Below are 23,237 nucleotides of genomic sequence, written 5' to 3' on the forward strand. Positions count from 1 at the left end.
ATGTGTGTATATAGTACAGACCAAAAGTTTGGACACACCTCATTTAATGATTTTTCTGTATTTTCATGACTATGAAAATTGTACATTCACACTGAAGGCATCAAAACTATGAATTAACACATGTGGAATTATATACTTAACAAAAAAGTGTGAAACAACTGAAAATATGTCTTATATTCTAGGTTCTTCAAAGTAGCCACCTTTTGCTTTGATGACTGCTTTGCACACTCTTGGCATTCTCTTGATGAGCTTCAAGAGGTAGTCACCGGAAATGGTCTTCCAACAATCTTGAAGGAGTTCCCAGAGATGCTTAGCACTTGTTGGCCCTTTTGCCTTCACTCTGCGGTCCAGCTCACTCCAAACCATCTCGATTGGGTTCAGGTCTGGTGACTGTGGAGGCCAGGTCATCTGGCGTAGCACCCCATCACTCTCCCTCTTGGTCAAATAGCCCTTACGCAGCTTGGAGGTGTGTTTGGGGTCATTGTCCTGTTGAAAAATAAATGATGGTCCAACTAAACACAAACCGGATGGAATAGCATGCCGCTGCAAGATGCTGTGGTAGCCATGCTGGTTCAGTATGCCTTCAATTTTGAATAAATCCCCAACAGTGTCACCAGCAAAGCACCCCCACACCATCACACCTCCTCCTCCATGCTTCACGGTGGGAACCAGGCATGTAGAGTCCATCCATTCACCTTTTCTGCATCGCACAAAGACATGGTGGTTGGAACCAAAGATCTCAAATTTGGACTCATCAGACCAAAGCACAGATTTCCACTGGTCTAATGTCCATTCCTTGTGTTCTTTAGCCCAAACAAGTCTCTTCTGCTTGTTGCCTGTCCTTAGCAGTGGTTTCCTAGCAGCTATTTTACCATGAAGGCCTGCTGCACAAAGTCTCCTCTTAACAGTTGTTGTAGAGATGTGTCTGCTGCTAGAACTCTGTGTGGCATTGACCTGGTCTCTAATCTGAGCTGCTGTTAACCTGCGATTTCTGAGGCTGGTGACTCGGATAAACTTATCCTCAGAAGCAGAGGTGACTCTTGGTCTTCCTTTCCTGGGGCGGTCCTCATGTGAGCCAGTTTCTTTGTAGTGCTTGATGGTTTTTGCAACTGCACTTGGGGACACTTTCAAAGTTTTCCCAATTTTTCGGACTGACTGACCTTCATTTCTTAAAGTTATGATGGATACTCGTTTTCCTTTACTTAGCTGCTTTTTTCTTGCCATAATACAAATTCTAACAGTCTATTCAGTAGGACTATCAGCTGTGTATCCACCTGACGTCTGCACAACACAACTGATGGTCCCAACCCCATTTATAAGGCAAGAAATCCCACTTATTAAACCTGACAGGGCACACCTGTGAAGTGAAGACCATTTCCGGTGACTACCTCTTGAAGCTCATCAAGAGAATGCCAAGAGTGTGCAAAGCAGTCATCAAAGCAAAAGGTGGCTACTTTGAAGAACCTAGAATATAAGACATATTTTCAGTTGTTTCACACTTTTTTGTTAAGTATATAATTCCACATGTGTTAATTCATAGTTTTGATGCCTTCAGTGTGAATGTACAATTCTCATAGTCATGAAAATACAGAAAAATCTTTAAATACTTTTGGCCTTGTACTATATATATATATATATATATATATTTCTCCGCCGTATCTCTGCATCATGAATCGTGGTATGTGTTAAAGGGGCCACTGAGACTCTTTCACCCGGGGCCCAGAAAAACCTGGAGCCGGCCCTGATGTCAGGTATGTAGAAAAAAAAAAACGTTACTAGAGATAGTGTTCTGACCCGAGAGCCCCCAGTGACAGCGCCGCGCCCCCCCCGGAGCCCCCAGTGACAGCGCCGCGCCCCCCCCGGAGCCCCCAGTGACAGCGCCGCGCCCCCCGGAGCCCCCAGTGACAGTGACAGCGCCGCGCCCCCCAGAGCCCCCAGTGACAGCGCCGCGCCCCCTCAGAGCCCCCAGTGACAGCGCCGCGCCCCCCGGAGCCCCCAGTGACAGCGCCGCGCCCCCCCGGAGCCCCCAGTGACAGCGCCGCTCAGTGTCACACTATCTATACCGCCACCTCACAGACCTTTCCCGCCTATTCTCCTCAAACACGGAGAAGCAGCTCGGTGACGTCACGACGTTGGCGCCTCCCCAGTGATGTAGTCAGGGGGCGGGGTCACAATTCGGAGCGCTGGAAGCTGGATGGAAGAGGAGGAGAAGCTGATGAGGGTCATCGTGCGACGGTAATGAGGGGTGAGGGGGCGACACTGACGGGAGAGGGGGGACACAGGGGAGCCGAGCTGTCACTGACAGGTGAAGGGGCGACACTGCGATACTGACAGGTGAGGGATATCTGTCACTGAGGGGTGATACTGACTGTGAGGTGTGACCCGCCAGTGACTGCTAACCCCAGCTGTCACTGAAGGGTGAGGGTGTGGGGGGCTGTCACTGAAGGGTGAGAGGGGGACACTGGGTGGGTGTGGGGGGCTGTCACTGAAGGGTGAGAGGGGGACACTGACTGTGTGGGGGGGGGCTGTCACTGATGGATGAGAGGGGGACACTGACTGGGTGGGGGGCTGTCACTGAAGGGTGAGAGGGGGACACTGACTGGGTGGGGGGGCTGTCACTGAAGGGTGAGAGGGGGACACTGGGTGGGGGGGCTGTCACTGAAGGGTGAGAGGGGGACACTGACTGTGTGGGGGGGGGCTGTCACTGATGGATGAGAGGGGGACACTGACTGGGTGGGGGGCTGTCACTGAAGGGTGAGAGGGGGACACTGACTGGGTGGGGGGCTGTCACTGAAGGGTGAGAGGGGGACACTGGGTGGGGGGGCTGTCATTGATGGTGAGAGGGGGACACTGACTGGGTGGGGGGGCTGTCACTGAAGGGTGAGAGGGGGACACTGACTGGGTGGGGGGGCTGTCACTGAAGGGTGAGAGGGGGACACTGACTGGGTGGGGGGCTGTCACTGATGGGTGAGAGGGGGACACTGACTGGGTGGGGGGGCTGTCACTGAAGGGTGAGAGGGGGACACTAACTGGGTGGGGGGCTGTCACTGAAGGGTGAGAGGGGGACACTGGGTGGGGGGGCTGTTATTGATGGTGAGAGGGGGACACTGGGTGGGGGGGCTGTCACTGAAGGGTGAGAGGGGGACACTGACTGGGTGGGGGGGCTGTCACTGAAGGGTGAGAGGGGGACACTGACTGGGTGGGGGGGCTGTCACTGATGGGTGGGGGGGCTGTCACTGAAGGGTGAGAGGGGGACACTGACTGTGTGGGGGGGCTGTCACTGAAGGGTGAGAGGAGGACACTGACTGGGTGGGGGGGCTGTCACTGAAGGGTGAGAGGGGGACACTGACTGGGTGGGGGGGCTGTCACTGATGGGTGAGAGGGGGACACTGACTGGGTTGGGGGGGGCTGTCACTGACGGGTGTGGGGAGGGGGATACTGGGTGGGGGGCTGTCACTGATAGGTGTGGGGGGGCTGTCACTGATGGGTGTGAGAGGGGGGCACTGACTGGGTGGGGGGGCTGTCACGGATGGTGAGAGGGAGACACTGATGGTGAGGGTGGACTGAGGGGTGTGATGTACACTTATCTGATGGTTCGGACTTCTTGGTTCAGTAGATGCCAGATTATCAGACTTTTGTTCCCATATCTATCTATCTATCTATCTATCTATCTATCTATCTATCTATCTATCTATCTATCTATCTCTCAAATATCATATATTACTTGTGGGCGCCGGTCACAGGACGCAGATAATTCCATTTCCAGGCTGCGGCTTCCACTGGAGAAATACACATTGGCTGTAATGCCGATCTGTGAGCGCAGCGTAAGTGCGCCTCTTGCTGGAATACTGGGGGATTGCATGGAAGCAGGAGCCTCTTGTCCCTTACCAGAGCGGCCATTATCTGGGGCTTATAGTTTCGGTAGGACCTGGGCACCAGTTACTGAATGGTCTTCTGCCATGATCGGACTCGGGGAACTTGATTTCCTCTTTTAACCAAATCACCGAGCGCACACGTAAAAAATTACTGATCTGCCAACATTTGTGCGTCAAACACCAGAGGCTGACCTCAGATTTTCTGCAGATTTGTAGTCTGAGCAGGCGCAGATGTGTACAAGGATTGGCCCTATCGTCAGTTAATAGGTGCCATCCTCTGCTTCAATCTGTAATCCCACCAGAATAAGTAATCTGCTACTTTTCCCCGCAGCGGCAGCAAATGTTCCGTTGCATGTAAAGCGGGCCGAGGAAGCTCCATTCACACTCAGCAAGTGCGGATTATTGGTGGATTACCCTGAATTTCAGCATCAAAGATGCTCCGAAATCTGCATCTAACCGCACTTGTGTGTCAGCACATGGGATCGACATTCTGCAGATTCTCATACAGAAAATCCCACCATGGATTATAGTGCCGGCAAGTGGATTAAATTACTAAAATCCGCAGTGTTGTTTTCACAATTTTACTGTTTCTTTCACCCCTTTTAATGTAGAAGGATTTTACACCAAAATTTTCATGCGCAATATGTTTTCTCCCTTGTGGATGTACTATTAGGTTATTTTTCCACGTCTAAAAGCGTTGCTTTTTTCCGCTGTGTATTCTGCAGGTGTCCACAGCAAAATACATATTGACATTCTGCTGTATTCGCGGATACAAGTATTGGATCAAAATTGTCAATGCAAGTCTATGGGTCCATGGAAAAAATAATCGGACATCTCCCAGATGCCATCCGTGCGATATCCGCTTTCCAGAGACTGCTAAATAGGAAAAGCTAGAAAAACTTTATTTTTTTTTTTGCTTCTCATCCGAAAAAAAATGATGAATCTTGGACCAAACTCAGATGGTAAAAACTGATGAAACGAGGATAAAAAAAAAAAAAAAAAATTAGTTATGAAACTCGTTCAGAGAAGAAAATCACTGAGGTCTGAATGAGCCTCACAGAGTTCATTTCTGTGTTTTTGCCACAATTTTCCTAAATTGCTGCAAAACTTTTCACTCAAAAGACGCAATAGTGGTTAATTTAAAACTTCAGCAATTGCTTATGTTACAGTCGGAGTCCTTTGTTCCGGGTGCAGTTTGTGAGTGTGTTGTTTGCATTGTTCGGGCGCGATGCTCTGCAGCCAGCAGTGCTCTGTAATAAGCTATATCAGGATGGTGATTAATCTTCCCGCCCTCCACTAAGATGATCTCACTACCGCAGGCAGAATCCCATTATCACCCATCTGTTGTTCACTTGCTGCACTTCAGTCCCCGGAATCGTTATGAAATTTTAATTAAGGGGCGATCCTTCGTCCGTGCGATATCCGAGGTCGGGGGCACAGGTACTGCGCTGCACTACGGCTGCAGGAAACCTGTCGGCTCATTTCTAGTTCTCGGTAGTTTCAGTGTAGACATCAATGACCTACAGATCTGATAGTCTGGCGCAAGTAACTGGGCATTCGGCTGAACCAAGTACAATATGGAGCCGGAGGGGAAAGATGGTGATCTTCTGAGGATTGGTGGGGCTACCCGAGGTCAGACCATTACCAATCATAGTGGTCGCATACCCAAATGATATATCCACTTCCCCCGTTTGCATCCCTATTGACCTGAAAAATCCGATAATTAGTGCGGACACAGGTGCTTTTACTTTGTGGTGGACCATATGTTCCTGCATAGGTTGCACATATGATGTTCGTCTTTGTCTGCACTGACACATTGTAACAAACAGGAGAAAGATTTGTGATTCCCATGTTGCCTACACTGCATACAATTGTAACAAACCCTTAGGTTGGGACTATAGACAGCACAATAGATGAAAACAGATAAGTTAGATTTAGTTGCTCGTACTTCTCCCCATTATACTGTATAACATCCCAGTTCGGGATGTGCTTGTCTGCAGAGCTGATACTTCCTTACCGTAACTCTAGATGGCTTCTGCGATCTCTGGTGGTCAAACTTTGAAATTGCACATAATGTTGTGAACACTTTGTGGGTGGGTGGGTGGGGGGGGGGGGTTGCACTGGATTTGCTCCATTCCCATTAATACTGAGAACAGGGCTGTAGAGCTGATTTTAGCACCTTGTGCTATGTCCCCTTTCTTTCAGGAAACAATCAGCTGTGCAGCCCCTTCATTTTCAGGATCGCTGGCGATCCCAGAGGTTAGCCCACTCTCCCTCCCAATCTTACTGATGCCATATCCTAGTGACATGCTGTCGTGCATTAAGAAGGGAGTACACCTTGAAGGGAGTTAATACAAGGAGAGATAAAATGTCTAAACCCCATAGACTTGTTGTACCACGCTGCGGGTGATTCTAGGAATTCGTGATGGATCCCGGCCAGGTACATTGGGTGGAGACTCATCTGAGGCGATACATATAATATACATTTCACACACAATCTCGTTAATAATGGCAGATATTAGAATTCGTAGATCCGGGTTCACAGAGGAGCATGTTGTGCATGGCCAAAATACATGTGAAAACTATAGTGAAGGAACTAACAGTGACAGACGGGTACAGCGGTTATACGTCAGTGCTGTCAGTCGGCTGCCGCCGGTGTCCATTGTTGAGGACGTCCAGCTCAGCATCGCGATACGTTGTAGCAACAAGTGCCCCTGTATCGTCAGGAGTGGGGTTCAGTCTCTGGGTGTAGGGAATTTAGGAATATTGTGGTAGCACCGGTTATCAAAACTGTACACACGACTTCAAATAACATGATGCAACTTGCTCGTTCTTCTAAAAAGGGCTTGTTGGTCCCTTGCATACCTCTAATAACACTGCGGGGCTCGTCGGTCCCTGGTGGGCCCCTGAAAACGCTGTGGGGCTCGTCGTCCCTGGCGGGCCCCTGATAGCCCTGCGGGGCGCGTCAGTCCCTATCGGGCCCCTGATAACGCTGCAGGGCTCATCGGTCCCTTCCAGGCCCCCGATAGCGCTGCGGGGCTCGTTGGTCCCTGGCGGGCCCCTGATAACACTGTGGGGCTCGTCAGTCCCTGGCGGGCCTCTAATAGCCCTGTGGGGCCTGTCAGTCCCTGGCGGGCCTCTAATAGCCCTGCGGGGTTTGTCGGTCCATGGCGGGCCCCTGATGGCTCTGCGGGGCTCGTCGGTCCCTGGCGGGCCCCCGATAGCGCTGCGGGGCTCGTCGGTCCCTGGCGGGCCCCGATAGCGCTGCGGGGCTCATCGGTCCCTGGTGGTCCCCGTGATCAGCCCTTGTAATTCTTGGTTTGGAATTTTCCATCCTGAACTTAGGATAATAATGGTGAAGAATCTACCGAGGACGGTGAAGGGGAAGTGCGGGATCCAGGGTCAGACTGCCTCTGAAATATAATGCATCTGATGACAAGCGGGCGGCACAGCTGCTGGCCGGTGCGGGGGTCCGGGAGGGGCTCTGTTGTGAGAGGTTTATTCCTGGCACTTGTTATTGGATTGTCCGCTCATTTGTGGCTTTTCTCTAATGTCCTCCCGCCTTTTTATTTTCCTAATCTCCAGGTGGTTTTCTAGAAAATGACCATTGAGGACCTGACTGTCGGGTACCTCGAAGGACACGCTCTGCCCGTTTTCCACCGCTTCCAGCCGTGCTATCCTGACTCCTGCCAACCTGTCACCTTCTCAGTGGCTGCAGCTCCGATGCCGTCTGACTGTGGTGAGTACGAGACGTGTGAGAATGACCCGACCATCATATATAGGAATCATTACCGACGCTGAGTGTCGCTCAGGAGCCCCCCATAATCCAGCAGGAGGCAGGCAGTGACCCCGAGTCCTGGTATGGAGTCACTGATAGCGATGGTTTCCTGTGCGCTGGACCCTCAGTGTTCCCTTCAATAGGGATAAATGAGAGGATTGATGTCCTGATTCTATTACTGTGTGGCTGTCAGTGCCGGCTCTTACAGATTGTGTAGAGATCTGTCAGCCTCTGCATGAGAGCTGTATACTGCAGGCATCTTCCGGCACACAGACTGAGGTTTCCTTCATGCAGGACCCCCTTGCAGAGTGGGCAAATAAACCACATCTGACAAAAGCTTTGCTCGTCTTGTGCTGACTCCAGTCACATCAAAGTTGCACTGGTTTCTACTAGAATCGCTCATGTTATTGCTGGTTACATGCTGGGGGTGATATCGATGATGGATTAACAAATATTAATATTTTTCTTATTCCTTGTGAAGGGGTTGTGTTGCAGCTGTCATATTCGCGTCTAGAAGTATCACAGATATGACACAGGGATATGAGCTGTGCTAAACAAACCCTTTAACTAAACTTCGGAGTTCATTCTAATGGGGCATTGGCCACAGGACCCCTCAGATATAGGCCACTCCCTGTATAATTACTATTTACTTTTTTCTTTTTGCAGAATTCTCCTTTTTTGACCCTAACGATGCTTCCTGTCAGGATATTCTGTTTGATCCGGACACCTCGATTTCTGAGCTGTTTGCTATCCTAAGACAATGGGTCCCCCAAGTCCAGCAGAACATAGACGTCATCGGGAACGAGGTGGGTTCATGCATGTACAAAGGGGCTGTCCAATACTTTAATATTGATGGTTTATCCTTAGGATAGGTCATCTATATCAGATCGGTGGAGGGTGTGACACCCGGCTGTGACTGGCGGCCAGATGTGCTTAGTTGTGGAGTGGAACAGAACAGCTCCATCAGCTGCATAGTGGTCACAGCGGGGTAGCGCGGCTCCGCAACTGATCACATCTGGTCAGGAACAGCTAATCGGCAAGGGCGCCACGTGTCGCACCCCCACTTATGTGGTATTGATGACCTATCTAAAGGATAGGTCATCAATATAAAGTACTGAACAACCCCTTTAATTTTACTATATACTGCTATGCTAACGTAAAAAGTTCAAGCGTATAAATGATTGCAGATTCAACTTCCATAGAGGAAACTAAAATATGCAAAAGTTTGTTAAAAATATAAAAAAAAAAAAACGGTAATAGTTTAAATTTCCCCCATTTCCTAATCAAAAAATAAAGACGTTAATATAGTAAAAATGGGCATCTTTTCTATCACACGTCCATAATTCTGTTCTATCAAAATATAACGTTATTTAACCATCAAGGGGGAAAAAAACCTCAAAATGCCAGAATAACGATTTACAGTCAATGCACCATCCTCCCCCCACCAATGCCAAAGAAAAAAAAATGCAATAAAGAGACCAATTAATAGCATGTACTCATCAATACTACCAATAAAAACTACAGGTTGCCACAAAAAAAAATTATGTTGCTGCCATCTTGGTACTCCTCTAAACCTCAACCGCAGGTTTAGCTTCAAAGGAGATCACAATTTATACTACATACTGCAATACTGTGGTCCTGCACTCTGTAGTCTGAGTAATCACAGGTAAAAGTCCCCTGGGGGACTAAGAGAGAAAATGTTAAAAAAAAAAAAAAAAGAAAAAAAAAGTAAAAGTTTAATTCTCCCCTCTTTTCCAAGTTTTAAAACACAGAAGAAAAAAAAATAAACATTTAGGCTATGTGCCCACGTTGCGGACCTGAAGCATATTTTTTACGCTTCTCCCTGGCGGGAAAATCGCATGCGGATATTACATGCGGTTTTCCCGCCAGGTAGAAGCGTTTGTGAGGCGTCTTTGCATGCATTTCCGCATGCGGGTTATCAAGCACTTCTCCAAGCATCACTTGGAAAAGTGCTTGACAACTTGTTCAGAATGGTAAAAAAAAACAAAAAACTTTATACTCACCTTCTGATGCATCCTCTGCCCCGTCCGGAGTCTTGAGCGGCTCACGCTGTTGTGTGCAGGACCTGCGGTGACGTCATTGAGTCATGTGGTGGGTCACATGACTCAATGACGTGGCAGGTCCTTCAGACAACAGCGCGACGGAGGGAAAACATCAGAAGATAAGTATAAACTTTATTTTATTCTTTTTTTTACAGGTTCTTTGGTACCCAGGTCTGGATGAGAGTCTCCTCTCATCCAGACTTGGGTACCATCCGCACATTGATTCCGCTGCGCTTCCGCAAAATTAATGAACATGCTGCGGATTTTTGACTGCAGCATATACGCTGCGGAAAAATCCGCAGCATGGGCATTGACATTGCGGAATGCCATTGGGGACCATGGGGTGCGGATATACATGCGTTTTTCAAGCGTTTACGCTGCGGAAATTCCGCAGCATATACGCTTGAAAAACGCTACATGGGCACATTTCTTTATCACTGCATCCATAAAAGTCCAGTCCATCAAACTATAGAATTATTTAAAGCATATTTGTACACTCAGAACCATAAAATAATCAAAATGCCATATTTGCGTTCTTTCAGTCACCACAATTTCTCCACATCCTCAGCCCTCTGATGCCGCTGTCAGTACCAACAGCAGCATCGATCTGCCTATTTGGGGGGATGGTGAATCCCTCTTTGCCTCCATCAGCATACCGCGATTATGTGGTGCCGATGGCAGCCATGATGACCACACTAAAACGTATGTGGTCACCCAACTACGGTGGCCTGTAAGGTAATGCCATAAGCCTGTCCTGACACAACCTCCTGTCAGTGTAATACCCCACAATGCAGAGTGTTAGACCAGCAATGAAACAAGTAAAAGTTCATGTCCCATATTCGAAGAAAGTTAAAAAAAAAAAAAAAAAAAAAAGTCACACAAACTTGATTCCAGATGTCATCAGAGGATGGCGATGAAAGAAACTGTGCAGTAAGTGACCGAAGCGCTGACCTGTGATGGTGTCCTGTTCCTGGTGGGATAATAGAAGGGAGAAGTGACTGCTGGGCCGTGATGTATTTACCCTTTGGATTAATTGACTTTATCTTTTGAGAAATCAGACTTTTACAGATGTGGCAATTTCGAATGATTTTTGTTTTTTTTATTTATTTACTTTTAAATTTGGAAAAGAGAAGATTTATGTTTTGTTTTTGTTTTTTTAAAACATTTTTTTTTTTATATATATATATATAATGTATTGTAGTTTTATATAAAAATTAATGACCTCAGTCACAGACTAGGCTTTATAGGTGGACCAAGGTGGCAGCTATGGGGCCTTTCGTTAAACTATACAACTATGCGGAGGTGATGGAAGGGTGTAAGGGGGACATCAAGATTAGAAAAGAAGTTAAGTTGCCTGGGACCTGGGGCAAGGCCTTGGCCAGACATGTGAGTGGAAGTGTGCTATAAGAGTTCTTGGGATAACTAGCCTACCGGAGGATCCACTAGGCCCCTAACTTCATAAAAAGCGGTATTACCCCTTCTATACACATAACCACCATAAATGAGGAGGGCACCATCTAATAAACGGGATATACCTGCAGCATCTCATGAACTAACAAGTGAAAAATTATTTTTGGGAAAGAGGAGATGCTAACTAATAGTGATCACCAAAATGATCAAGAAATAAATAAATGGATAGTGATCAATAGCAATATCAATCTATGAAAATGTCAATTTATTAAATACAAATGTTTCCTGACACATATACATGTAGTAACAAACTAACAAACATATAAAACACCATAAAATAGTGGAAAAACACCACTGTCTAAGGAGCCAGCTGATACATTATAATAGAATCACGTATATAATGATACAACAAATACTATATATGGATAATTCAATGAATGAAGAAATACAGAGCGCACAGGCTCAGTGCAATATCTGTGATGGTCAATGATGCCTAGACCCTGCAATGCACTAGTTAAATAACAGGTTAAATGTGTAAAGGCAAGTGAAGCACATAAAAGGCTGAAAAAGCAGAGTATGGCAAAAGGCAGTACCTGTTTCCCCACACTGAATGGTGCCCCCACAAGGATAAAAGTACGATCCTAATGGATAACCAAATAGGTCCCTGCAGCTAACATAAGCTAATGACCACAGCGGAACCTAAAGCACTAAATAAGGGGATGATACCAGAAAGTAGGAGCCAGCTGTTCTTATTATATTTTTTTCAGCACAGGCTCTTACTTTCTGGTATCATCCCCTTATTTAGTGCTTTAGGTTCCGCTGTGGTCATTAGCTTATGTTAGCTGCAGGGACCTATTTGGTTATCCATTAGGATCGTACTTTTATCCTTGTGGGGGCACCATTCAGTGTGGGGAAACAGGTACTGCCTTTTGCCATACTCTGCTTTTTCAGCCTTTTATGTGCTTCACTTGCCTTTACACATTTAACCTGTTATTTAACTAGTGCATTGCAGGGTCTAGGCATCATTGACCATCACAGATATTGCACTGAGCCTGTGCGCTCTGTATTTCTTCATTCATTGAATTATCATATATAGTATTTGTTGTATCATTATATACGTGATTCTATTATAATGTATCAGCTGGCTCCTTAGACAGTGGTGTTTTTCCACTATTTTATGGTGTTTTATATGTTTGTTAGTTTGTTACTACATGTATATGTGTCAGGAAACATTTGTATTTAATAAATTGACATATTTTCATAGATTGATATTGCTATTGATCACTATCTATTTATTTATTTCTTGATCATTTTGGTGATCACTATTAGTTAGCATCTCCTCTTTCCCAAAAATAATTTTTCCCTTCTATACACATCCTAGCACTTACTGACATGTATGGGGGGGAGGGCGATCGTGGCCGGCGGCGGGACTGTGGGGAGCAGCGGCGGGAGGGGGTGGAGGCATCCAGGATGGCGTGAGCTCCTCTGCAGCGGGTACCAGAGCAGGGAGGTGGGTGTCTGTGGGCACAGCGCTGAGGCTGGCTGGATTTCTTGGGGCTCCGGGCACAGGAGCATGCACTGGCGGTGAGGCACAGACACGGGTCATTGGGGTGTCTAGACCTTTCTCTGTGCTCTCGGGGGAATTCGGTGACACTGCTGGTGGGGTTTCTGCCGGTCCCGTGGGACAGAGGCCGCTGCTTCCCACCATAATACAGCTCAGCATAATGAGCCTACGATAAAAGATATGTTTATGGCTGTAACACAGTATAGAGCTGCTTTAACCTCACTTAACAGTCAGATGGTAGAAATTATAGAGGAACTTTCTTTTATGAGGCACAGGCTACAAAAGGTTAACAAACACACTACAGCAGCAGAGGGCAGAATCAGTGATATGGAGGACAAACCGCTAAAGACAATAAGATTGCCAGAGACATGGACAACAGATCATGGCCCAATTAGCTAAAACAGATGATTTGGAGAACAGACTCAGGCGAAATAATATAAGAGTGATTCGTGTCCCTGAAAAAACTGAGAGCAATAATCCGAATGAGTACTTTGAGACATGGTTACGTTCTTTATTTGGGACTGATTGCCTGTCTTCCCTTTTTGGTGTGGAAAGGGCGCACAGGGTGCCAACCCGACCATTGCCACCAGTGGCCACTCCATATCCAGTATTAATAAAGCTGCTACACTACAAAGACAGAAATTCCATCCTTAAGGCTGCCTGTGATTTTGGGGACATTTCTATCAATGTACACTACCGTTCAAAAGTTTGGGGTCACCCAGACAATTTTGTGTTTTCCATGAAAACTCATACTTTTATTTATCAAATGAGTTGCAAAATTAATACAAAATATAGTCCAGACATTGACAAGGTTAGAAATAATGATTTTTATTAGAATAATTTTCTCCTTCAAACTTTGCTTTGGTCACAGAATGCTCCTTTGCAGCAATTCCAGCATTGCCGATCTTTGGCGTTCTAGCTGTTAATTTTCTGAGGTCATCTTGAGACATTCCCCCCCATGCTTCCTGAAGCCCCTCCACAAGTTGGATTGACTTGATGGGCACTTTTTTGTACCATGAGGTCAAGCTGCTCCCACAACAGCTCAATGGGGTTGAGATCTGGTGACGGCGCTGGCCACTCCATTACAGATAGAAGACCAGCTGCCTGCTTCTTCCCTAAATAGTTCATGTATAATTTGGAGGTGTGCTTTGGGTCATTGTCCTGTTGTAGGATGAAATTGGCTCCAATCAAGCACTGTCCACAGGGTATGGCATGGCGTTGCAAAATGGAGTGATAGCCTTCCTTATTCAAAATCCCATTTACCTTGTACAAATCTCCCACTTTACCAGCACCAAAGCAACCCCAGACCATCACATTACCTCCACCATGCTTGACAGATGGCGTCAGGCACTCTTCCAGCATCTTTTCAGTTGTTCTGCGTCTCACAAATGTTCTTCTGTGTGATCCAAACACCTCAAACTTTGATTAGTCTGTCCATAAAACTTTTTTCCATTGTTCCTCTGTCCAATGTCTGTGTTCTTTTGCCCATATTAATCTTTTCCTTTTATTAGCCAGTCTCAGATATGGCTTTTTCTTTGCCACTTTGCCCTGAAGACCAGCATCCCAGAGTCGCCTCTTCACTGTAGACGTTGACACTGGCGTTTTGCGTGTACTATTTAATGAAGCTGCCAGTTGAGGAGCTGTGAGGCGTCGATTTCTCAGACTAGAGACTCTAATGTCCTTGTCTTGTTGCTCAGTTGTGCAGCGGGTCTCCCACTTCTCTTTCTACTCTGGTTAGAGCCTGTTTGTGCTCTCCTCTGAAGGGAGTAGTACACACCGTTATAGGAAATCTTCAGCTTCTTCGCACCTTCTCGCATGGAATAGCCTTCATTTCTAAGAACAAGAATAAACTGTCGAGTTTCACATGAAAGTTCTCTTTTTCTGGCCATTTTGAGAGTTTCATAGAACAAACAAATGTAATGCTCCAGATTCTCAACTAGCTCAAAGGAAGGTCAATTTTATAGCTTCTCAAATCAGCCAAACCGTTTTCAGCTGGGCTAACATACTTGTGCAAGGGTTTTCTAGGGTTTTCTAAACATCCATTAGCTTCTTACACAGTTAGCAAACACAATGTACCATTAAAACACTGGAGTGGTGGTTGTTGGAAATGGGCCTCTATACACCTATGTTGATAGTGCAATAAAAACAAGACGTTTGCAGCTAGAATAGTCATTTACCAAATTAACAATGTATAGAGTGTATTTCTGATTCATTTAATGTTAACTTAATTGAAAAAAAAGTGCTTTTCTTTCAAAAATAATGAAATTTCTAAATGACCCTAAACTTTTGAACGGTAGTGTATAAAGAATTTCCTTTTTCCTGGATTACTCCTTTGAAGTTTCGAAACGTAGGGCGCAGTTTCTTGATGTAAAACGAAAGCTGCATAGTCTGCAAGCCTCATACTCCATGATTTACCCTGCGAAACTTAGAGTGGCGGCTCTGGGAGAGACTTTCTTTTTTGAACATCCAAAAGACGCACTCCGCTGGATTGATCTGAATGAGCAGAGGATCCATTAAAATCAGTAACTTTGAACCTGGATAATGAAAGATATATACCATCGGAGTTTCCCGATTGACTATTGGGGTCATATCCTTTACTGCCTAGCCCACGACCCAGTGGACACAACTATCCTGAGCTATATCCGAATATTGCAGGCCCCCAGGAAGTGTTTAACCCATTTCGTTTTAGGTTGATTGTTCGCTTGCCTTGTATACGGCTACAGGATGGACTGGTGCCTTTCTTCATCCAGATTGAATGGATGGATTAATGTTTACTTGTTTAAATGTGTTTGTGGGGTTTTTGTTTCTAGAACTTGTTGTCTGGTTCTGCAAATACTAGCAGTCAAGCTGAATAAGTGGAAATACTGTAAAAAGGGTTATAAAAGGGAAGAGAAAGGTGGGATATCTTACAAGTCACCTGTATTTTTCAATCCCTATATAACTAGATATAATGGCTGATAAAGTAAAATTCCTCTCATGGAATGTCAGAGGTCTGGGGGACTCCTTAAAGAGAGCGGCGGTCATGGAGCATATCCGGTATCACCTGCCTGCAGTGGTGCCATCCTTAAGGCTGCCTGGGTCAGAGGTCTGGGGGACTGCTTAAAGAGAGCGGCGGTCATAAAGCATATCCGGGATTACCTGCCTGCAGTGGTGCCATCTATAAGGCTGCCCTGGTCAGAGGTCTGGAGTATGGAGCATATCCGGGATCACCTGCCTGCAGTGGTGCCATCTATAAGGCTGCCCTGGTCAGAGGTCTGGAGTATGGAGCATATCCGGGATCATCTGCCTGCAGTGGTGCCATCCTTAAGGCTGCCCGGGTCAGAGGTCTGGAGTATGGAGCATATCGGGATCAGCTGCCTGCAGTGATGCCATCCTTAAGGCTGCCCGGGTCAGAGGTCTGGGGGACTCCTTAAAGAGAGCGGCGGTCATGGAGCATATCCAGGATCAGCTGCCTGCAGTGGTGCCATCCTTAAGGCTGCCTGGGTCAGAGGTCTGGAGTATGGAGCATATCGGGATCAGCTGCCTGCAGTGATGCCATCCTTAAGGCTGCCCGGGTCAGAGGTCTGGGGGACTCCTTAAAGAGAGTGGCGGTCATGGAGCATATCCGGGATCACCTGCCTGCAGTGGTGCCATCCTTAAGGCTGCCCGGGTCAGAGGTCTGGGGGACTCCTTAAAGAGAGTGGCGGTCATGGAGCATATCCGGGATCACCTGCCTGCAGTGGTGCCATCCTTAAGGCTGCCCGGGTCAGAGGTCTGGAGTATGGAGCATATCCAGGATCATCTGCCTGCAGTGGTGCCATCCTTAAGGCTGCCCGGGTCAGAGGTCTGCAGTATGGAGCATATCCAGGATCATCTGCCTGCAGTGGTGCCATCCTTAAGGCTGCCCGGGTCAGAGGTCTGGAGTATGGAGCATATCCAGGATCATCTGCCTGCAGTGGTGCCATCCATAAGCCTGCCCGGGTCAGAGGTCTGGAGTATGGAGCATATCCAGGATCATCTGCCTGCAGTGGTGCTATCCTTAAGGCTGCCCGGGTCAGAGGTCTGGAGTATGGAGCATATCCAGGATCATCTGCCTACAGTGGTGCCATCCATAAGGCTGCCCGGGTCAGAGGTCTGGAGTATGGAGCATATCCAGGATCATCTGCCTACAGTGGTGCCATCCATAAGGCTGCCCGGGTCAGAGGTCTGGAGTATGGAGCATATCCGGGATCAGCTGCCTGCAGTGGTGTCTGCAGGAAACGCACTTTGGGAAAAGCAGTGTTGTGGGCATGAAATATTCCTGTATCGGCCACAGCTTCCACTCTTCCTTCTCCACATACTCTAGGGGGGTCAGAATCTTAGTACATAGGATTATCCCTTTTGAATTATTTGATTTCAAGATAGATGGAGAAGGCAGCTTTGTGGGCATCCACTGTAAAATATTCACAAAAGAAATTCTACTTGTGGCCGTCTATGTTCCTCCTCCATATAACAACATTAGTCTGAAAAATATGGCTTCACTAATGAATAAGGTACCGTGAATTCCAGTCCTTTGCATGGGAGATTTCAATAATGTTGTTCATCCATATCGGGATAGAGATAAATCAAACTCTGCTACAAAAACGACCCCCATAATGAAGTTTGGAGAAATACTATGAGCACTATCATTAGTGGACATATGGCGTCTCAAATATCCTAACACTAGACAATTTTCCTGCTATTCTAAGAGACATAAAACATTATGGCTTATTGATATGATATTGGGCACAGAACATATTTCTCCCTTGGTAAGAACAGTGGAATATTTGCCCAGACGCTATCAGATCATTCACCCTCGCTGACTACTCTTTGTTTTTCACCCAGGCCGCTGGATTCTCTGACTATATCGGCCATGAATCCCTTCTGGCTTCAAATGATAGATATTACACTGATCACATCGACCTTAGAGCACTATGTTAAGGAAAACGACAAACGAGTGTCGCAAAACACATTATGGGATGCCATGATAGCGTGCTTACGAGGAGTCTTAATACAGGCCATTAACAGATCCATAACTAAGACAAAACAGTTTGGGGAGCTTTTTAGAGTTAGATCTACAGACGAGAAATTTGTACTAACCGGTGTAAAAGAGGACCTGATGGAGTGGGGAGAGGCACAAGAAGAGTACACCACACATAACAAGGAAAAAGCTAAAAATAAAGGCATGTTTGCCCAGACACACTTCTTTGAGGGGGAGAAGGTAGGACACTTACAGGCTGTGATAGCAAGAGCCCAGATGGGGACTTCTTTTATTGGAGCTTTGAAGGACAGGGAAGGAGTAACCCAGACTGACCAGATCTCAAACACTCTGCAAGAATTTTATAAAGATCTATATACATCCAAACTGCAATTTAGTAGAGAACAAATCTTATCCTACTTGAGGGAAATCAAACTACCGACATTCAGCGGTAAAGATCAAGAATCCTTAAATAGAGCACTACAGCTGGAGGAGTTACAAATGGCACGAGCCTCTATGGTTAATAACAAATCGCCAGGACTAGACCGGCTTCCCACAGATATATAAGAAATTTGGAAATATTCTACTACCCTAATTACTGGCTACCTTCGAGGAGGCGTTGAGGGGGGGAAACCCTACCCCATTCAATGCAAGAGGCGGTGATAGTAGTCATACCTAAGCCAGGTAAAGACCCTTTAATCCCTGACTCGTGTAGGCCCATATCTTTATAAAGGTTCTGGCATCTAGATTGAATATAGTCATTTCTACAGTTATCCATACTGACCAGTCAGGCTTCATGCCGGCTAGATCCACAGCTGTTAATATCCGGAGATTGTTTCTTAATCTTCAGTTGCCGGTGGATGGTGATGGGGACCGGGCTGTACGTTCTCTGGACGCCGCTAAGGCGTTCGATTCTATGAGTGGGAATATTTATGGGCGGTGTTGGAAAAGTTTGGTATAGGACCTCGTTTTATTTCATGGGTTAAATTTCTGTATGGTAGGCCGAAGGCTAGAATACTGGTAAATAGATGCCTCTCCCCGGCTTTTGGGCTGAGTAGAGGTACGAGGCAGGGGTGCCAGTATCCCCCCTGCTCTTTGTACCGTTGGCCATTGAACCCCTGGCATCGGTTATCAGGGAGCATCCAGGAATAGTTGGGCTTCGTAGAGGGAATAGTGAAGAGAAGGTCGCATTATACGCTGAGGACACTTTATTATTTCTGGTTAAAACTTCTGAGTCCCTTCCTATAGCAATGGAAACGATAGAAGCATTTGGAAAATACTCTGGTCTGAAGATAAATTAGAGCAAATCAGTCATACTTCCATTGGATGATACAGATGAGAATGCTTCCCACTACATTAACTCGGGGTTACAAGTGGTGTCGGAGTTTAAATATTTAGGCATCAATATATCGGCAAAAATAAATGATTATAAGAAGTTGAATCTTGATCTAGTCTTATTTTAATTTAGAGGTAAACGAGGCGCCTGGTCTTAGTTACTGTTGTCTGTTGTGGGCCGTGATGACCTGGTCACAATGATTACAAGGAATAGAAGGTGTTTCACAATTTACTTCATTATGGAACACTCCATGGCTTCCAAATCTATACCAACTGGTGGGATTTGGCTCCTGGAGAACCAAGGGTTTAGACAGACTTAATCAAGTGCTGATAGGTGATGGGATTAAGGAGTTCTCACAGCTGCAAAACGAATATGGGTTACCTCCCTCTGAATTCTATAAATACTTACAATTTAGGCACGCATATCGGGGTAAGGCATTGTTCTGTACCCCGAAACTCAATAATACAGAGAATAGCTAATCTACACAGTTCTCGTGGACTGATCTCATTACTTAATAACATTCTCTTAGACATTATATTGACAAACCAGCCGATGCGATCAAAAGAGAAATAAGAGAGTGTAATGGGACCATAGAGGAAAATCACTGGTCAGATATACTGGAAAGAGTTCCACAGCTGTCTTTAAGTGAACCCCATAGACTGTCCCATATATATATATATATATATATATATATATATATATATATATATATATATATATATATATATATATATATGTGATACACCAGGTATACAGGACACCTCAATTCTTATTTAACAGAGGATTTCGTTCAAGTCCCCACTGTCCTAGATGCAAAACTAACATAGCTGACCTGCTTCATATGATGTGGAACTGTCCTAACTTGGTGTCCTTCCGGAAGAGTGTTGTAGCAATGATTAACAGGGTTTATTCAATTGAGGTACAGCTTTCACCATTAGTATGTATACTGGGATATGTTGAAGATTTGACTATTGATGAGTACGGCTAAATTGCGGCAACATGTATGTTATATATGGCAAGAGAATTGATAGCTCAAAAATGGATCGCAGATCAGGAACCTGATATCAGAATTTATTCATAAAGTTAACTGGCTAGTAAATTTGGAAAAAGGCATATACCTAAAAAGAGATACTATCTCTAAATTTGACAAGATCTGGGGTCTATGGATTGATGGCTCTGGTTTGACATCTAGGAAACTGAGGAGATTTCGCCTCGGCTTGCTTTGACTTACGTTTATATGATGCCTTAAATTAAACTTCTTTGAAAATTAATTAAAATGTTATTAGTACTTCCACAAGTTATATGTAATTGGATTGACTATTGTTTGTCTGGTTGTTGTTGTTGTTTTCCTTTTTTTTTTTTTTTCCTTTGTGTAAATCTTTATAAAAAATCAAAAAAAACATTTGATTTAAAAAAGTTGCCTGGGACCTCCATGGATGGGGACATGAGACCCCCTTGAGCTGCCCTTTTGACTTCCACTGATGAAATCTTTATGACAGATCCTATAGATGACCACGTGTGTTGGACCCTGTGTGGCTGAATGTATTACCCGCCTCAGATAATCCAGAGAATGGATTTTTTAACCCAAGATCACTTTTTATGTAACTTTTTTATTTTATTTATTTTTTGCAGATTTTGAAGCGAGGATGTAATGTCAACGACCGGGATGGACTAACGGACATGACGCTGCTGCATTACACGTGTAAATCTGGAGCGCAGGGCATCGGTGAGAGCTGCGCAGTATTGCACTTCTGCCACATACAGGGCCCCAGATAGCTGCAAAAAAAATATAATTTGGGTCTTATATGGGGCTGCCTGACACCGCTCACTTTCACATGGGAGGTGATTATTGCCAATGACATTGGGACCCCACATTCCTGTCTGGATGCCGATGTGTTCTATTCATTAGAACTGGACACCTGCTAATTGTGGGGGTCTTAACGTCATCAGCACTCGCCTCCAATGCTGAAGTGATTGGCACTTAACAAGATCTTAACATTTTTATATAATGCCTTTCTCCGGTGCCGCTCATTTCTGCATGGAGAGATAATCTGACATTGCTTCGACAGGTGCCTGCGCAGATGTCGGCAGTGCCAGCAGGTTCCTTGCACGAGGTCTATTTTTTTAAATGGGACACGACTGTCCATAGCCCGTCAACAACCCAATGTGGAGGAAGCTCTGATAATAAAAAATATATATATATACATACATACATACATACACACATACACACACACACACACACACACACACACACACACACACACACACACAGTGCATTGTGAAAGTATTTGGCCCCCTTGAACTTTTCTACCTTTCGCCACATTTCTGTCTTCAAACATAAATATATAAAATTCAAATTTTTTGGGGAAGAATCAACAAGTGGGACACAATCGTGAAGTGAAACATAATTTATTGGATATTTTAAACTTTTTTAACAAATTAAAAACTGAAAAGTGGGGCGTGCAATATTATTCGGCCCCCTTGAGTTAATACTCTGTAGCGCCACCTTTTGCTGCGATTACAGCTGCAAGTCGCTTGGGGTATGTCTCTATCAGTTTTGCACATCGAGAGGCTGAAATTCTTGCCCATTCTTCCTTGCAAAACAGCTCATGCTCATTGAGGTTGGATGGAGAGCGTTTGTGAACAGCAGTTTTCAGCTCTTTCCACAGATTCTCTATTGGATTCAGGTCTGGACTTTGACTTGGCCATTCTAACACCTGGATACTTTTATTTTTTAACCATTCCATTGTAGATTTTGCTTTATGTTTGGGATCATTGTCTTGTTGGAAGATAAATCTCCGCCCCAGTCTCAGGTCTTTTGCGGACTCCAACAGGTTTTCTTCCAGAATGGTCCTGTATTTGGCTCCGTCCATCTTCCCATCAATTTTAACCATCTTCCCTGTCCCTGCTGAAGAAAAGCAGGCCCAAACCATGATGTTGCCACCACCATGTTTGACAGTGGGGATGGTGTTTTGAGGGTGATGAGCTGTGTTGCTCTTACGCCAAACATATTGTTTTGCATTGTGGCCAAAAAGTTAAATTTTGGTTTCATCTGACCAGAGCACCTTATTCCACATGTTTGGTGTGTCTCCCAGGTGGCTTGTGGCAAACTTCAAACGAGACTTTTTATGGATATCTTTGAGAAATGGCTTTCTTCTTTCATTCTTCCATAAAAGCCAGATTTATGCAGTGTACGACTGATTGTTGTCCTATGGACAGACTCTCCCACCTCAGCTCTAGATCTCTGCAGTTCATCCAGAGTGATCATGGGCCTTTTGGCTGCATCTCTGATCAGTCTTCTCCTTGCTCGAGATGAAAGTTTAGAGGGACGGCCGGGTCTTGGTAGAATTGCAGTGGTCTGATACTCCTTCCACTTCATTATGATCGCTTGCACAGTGCACCTTGAGATGTTTAAAACTTGGGAAATCTTTTTGTGTCCAAATCCGGCTTTAAACTTCTCCACAACAGTATCTGGGACCTGCCTGGTGTTCCTTGGTCTTCATGATGCTCTCTGCACTTGAAACTGAACCCTGAGACTATCCCAGAGCAGAGACCCCTGAGACTATCCCAGAGCAGAGACCCCTGAGACTATCCCAGAGCAGAGACCCCTGAGACTATCCCAGAGCAGAGACCCCTGAGACTATCCCAGAGCAGAGACCCCTGAGACTATCCCAGAGCAGAGACCCCTGAGACTATCCCAGAGCAGAGACCCCTGAGACTATCCCAGAGCAGAGACCCCTGAGACTATCCCAGAGCAGAGACCCCTGAGACTATCCCAGAGCAGAGACCCCTGAGACTATCCCAGAGCAGAGACCCCTGAGACTATCCCAGAGCAGAGACCCCTGAGACTATCCCAGAGCAGAGACCCCTGAGACTATCCCAGAGCAGAGACCCCTGCGACTATCCCAGAGCAGAGACCCCTGCGACTATCCCAGAGCAGAGACCCCTGCGACTATCCCAGAGCAGAGACCCCTGCGACTATCCCAGAGCAGAGACCCCTGCGACTATCCCAGAGCAGAGACCCCTGCGACTATCCCAGAGCAGAGACCCCTGCGACTATCCCAGAGCAGAGACCCCTGCGACTATCCCAGAGCAGAGACCCCTGCGACTATCCCAGAGCAGAGACCCCTGCGACTATCCCAGAGCAGAGACCCCTGCGACTATCCCAGAGCAGAGACCCCTGCGACTATCCCAGAGCAGAGACCCCTGCGACTATCCCAGAGCAGGTGCATT

The 23,237-nt window shown here is 46.0% G+C and overlaps 1 protein-coding gene across 2 annotated transcripts in view; it reads left to right on the forward strand.

Annotated features, from left to right (window-relative positions):
• The first annotated feature begins 2,104 nt into the window (after window positions 1-2,104).
• The window catches only part of CLIP4 (CAP-Gly domain containing linker protein family member 4), a 117,475-nt gene continuing 96,342 nt past the window's right edge, over window positions 2,105-23,237 (forward strand). The window contains exons 1-4 of one of the 2 annotated variants that reach the window (XM_073671791.1): window positions 2,105-2,235; window positions 7,461-7,614; window positions 8,320-8,459; window positions 20,634-20,727. In XM_073671791.1, coding sequence (XP_073527892.1) covers window positions 7,476-7,614; window positions 8,320-8,459; window positions 20,634-20,727 — 373 coding nt within the window. In that variant the 5' untranslated portion in view covers window positions 2,105-2,235; window positions 7,461-7,475. Of the gene's footprint in view, window positions 2,236-2,270; window positions 2,335-7,460; window positions 7,615-8,319; window positions 8,460-20,633; window positions 20,728-23,237 lie in introns of those variants that run through there. The other variant, XM_073671792.1, reaches the window with a different exon arrangement.

This window comes from Phyllobates terribilis, unplaced genomic scaffold, assembly GCF_046119375.1.
Source record: "Phyllobates terribilis strain yellow unplaced genomic scaffold, ASM4611937v1 Scaffold_3__8_contigs__length_932513732, whole genome shotgun sequence".
In the NCBI taxonomy this organism is placed as follows: domain Eukaryota; kingdom Metazoa; phylum Chordata; class Amphibia; order Anura; family Dendrobatidae; genus Phyllobates; species Phyllobates terribilis.